The sequence below is a fragment of the Chrysochloris asiatica genome, unplaced genomic scaffold (assembly GCF_000296735.1).
Source record: "Chrysochloris asiatica unplaced genomic scaffold, ChrAsi1.0 scaffold00116, whole genome shotgun sequence".
Taxonomy (NCBI): Eukaryota; Metazoa; Chordata; class Mammalia; order Afrosoricida; family Chrysochloridae; genus Chrysochloris; species Chrysochloris asiatica.
This window is the reverse complement of record NW_006408634.1, coordinates 2,914,060-2,916,524: the sequence shown is the minus strand read 5'-3', so window position 1 is coordinate 2,916,524 and position 2,465 is coordinate 2,914,060. Positions and strand designations below refer to the sequence as shown.

The 2,465-nt window shown below is 50.8% G+C and overlaps 1 protein-coding gene across 1 annotated transcript in view; it reads left to right on the top strand.

Moving 5' to 3' along the window:
• The window catches only part of CACNG8 (calcium channel, voltage-dependent, gamma subunit 8), a 35,038-nt gene that overhangs the window by 31,960 nt on the left and 613 nt on the right, over positions 1–2,465 (top strand). The window contains exon 5 of the mRNA XM_006868319.1: positions 2,212–2,460. Coding sequence (XP_006868381.1) covers positions 2,212–2,460 — 249 coding nt within the window. The remainder of the gene's footprint in view (positions 1–2,211; positions 2,461–2,465) is intronic.

Sequence of the window (2,465 nt, the reverse complement as noted above, 5' to 3'; positions counted from 1 at the left end):
AAAGGGCCAAATGGGGGGGGGGGTGAGCTTGGGGGTAGATCTTGGGTGATCTGAAAGGCTGGTTAAACTCAGAGCAAAGACGAGCCTGAAGTAGATCTTCAAAGGTGAGAGGTTTGGTAAAGTGGAGGTGTGGTCTAGAGCAGAAGAGGGTGGGGGTGGGCCTGCAAAAATGAGAGTCAATTTAAGACCAGAGGGAGAGATTGGGATAAATGCCCAAGCTGAGATCATATCATGAAGGAAGGGTTTCAGTCAGTCAGGGTGGAATTCAGAGAGAGAGACAGGGATTATTATATCACTAACAGTTCTAAAAAGGAGCTCTGGTAGTGTAGTGGTTATGAGTCAGGCTGCTAACTTCAAGGTCAGCAGTTCGAAGCTATCAGTGGTTCCACAGGAGAAAGATGAGGCTTTCTGTTCCCGTAAAAATTTACAGCCTTGGAAACCCTACTCAGGGTCGCTATGAGTCGGAACCGACTCCACGGCACATCACCAGTAACAGTTTAAAAGAGTAGAAGGTGGGTTCTGAAGAGTCCTTCAAATGAGGTGGAGTTAAGATCATCTGGGGTAAGGCTTGAGCCTGCCAGGGTCTGATTCACCTGAGGCAGGGTCTGGTTCACCCAAGCCAGAGTAAAAGTTACACCATATAGGGAGAAGTTTAGACCAACAAGTAGTAATCGGTGCTCAGCCATTTCAAGAGGTAAAATATGATCAAGAGCTGATGGGACTGAAGGAAGTCCAAGTTACACTGAAGGCACAGGAGAAAAACAGGGCTCCAGCAATTGATGGAATACAAATTGATATCTTTCAACAAACTGATGCAGCACTGGAGGCTCTCACGTATCTCTGCCAACATTTGGAAGACAGTTACCTAGCCTGCAATATGCAGATGACATAATGTTGCTTGTTGAAAATGAAGAGGACTTAAAATACTTACTGAAGAAAATCAAAGACTACAACTTTTAGTATGAATGGAACCTCAATGTAAAGAAAACAAAATTCCTTACCACTAGACCAATAAATAACATCATGATAAATGGAGAAAAGATTGAAGTTGTCAAAAACTTAAAACTTGCTTAGATCCACAATCAAGGCTCATGGAAGCAAGTAGGCAAGAAATCAGAGGGGGCAAACTTGGTCTACTTCTTGAAAGCATTCAAGAGCAAAGCTGTCAACCTGAGGACTACGGTGTGTCTGACCCAAGCCATGGCATTTCAGTCACCTCATATGAATGTGAAAGTTGGACAATGAATAAGAAAACAGTAGAATTAATGCATTTGGATAGCAGTGTTAGAAAAGAATATTGAACATACTCTGCATGGATTTCCAGAAGAACAAACAAATCTGCCTTGGAAGAAGTATGTTCCCGTAGAAGCAAGGCTGATGAAACTCTCTCGTACTTAGGGCATGTTATCAGGAGGGACCAGTCCCTGGAGAAGGATATAATCCATGGATAATGGGTCATTGGAAAAGAGGAAGACCCTCAACGAGATGGATTGACACAGTGGCAGCAACAGTGAGTTCAAACATTGCAACTAACAACTGTGAAGATGAAGAACGAAGCACTGCTGCGTGTAGGGTCGCTATGAGTGGGAATCTATTCGACAGCACCTGACAACAAGGTGGAAGTGAAGACTGATTGGGGCAGACCTTAGACTGTTAGAGGTGGGTTTCAGACCAACTGAAGGTGGGGTCTGGGACAACTGGAGAAGAGCTTACGCTAGCTGTTGGTGGGTGTGGACCGTCCAAGGGCAGGGTCAGCAGCATTTGGAGTGGGGCTTGGACCAGCTGGGGTGGAACTCAGACCATCCGGGGACGGGGCTTGGACTGTCTGAGGTAGAGTTTAGATTGGTTGGGGGCAACTTTAGATCAGACGTGGTGGGACCTGGACTAGCTAGGGGCTCGGTCTAGACCAGCTGGAGTGGAGTTTAGTCCACGTGGGTCGAGGCCTGGACCAACTAGGGCGCAGTTTAGCCCACGTGGGGCGGAGCCTGGACTAGCTGGGGAGGAGTTTAGACCACATGGGGCGGGGCCTGGGCCAGCTGGGGTGGGGTTGTTTAATCCCACTTGGGAGGGGCCTGCAGGGGGAGGGCGGGGCCTGCAGGGGAGGGCGGGGCCTGCAGGGGAGGGCGGGGCCTGCAGGGGAGGGCGGGGCCTGCAGGGGGCTGGCGGGCCTGGGGTGGCCTCGAGGCTCCCGTCTGTCCATCTTCACCTCAGGCCTGAGCAACATCATCGGCGTGATCGTCTATATCTCTGCGAACGCGGGCGAGCCGGGTCCGAAGCGGGACGAGGAGAAGAAGAACCACTACTCGTATGGCTGGTCCTTCTACTTCGGCGGGCTGTCCTTCATCCTGGCCGAGGTGATCGGCGTGCTGGCGGTCAACATCTACATCGAGCGCAGCCGGGAGGCGCACTGCCAGTCTCGCTCGGACCTGCTCAAGGCCGGCGGGGGCGCGGGCGGCAGTGGCGGG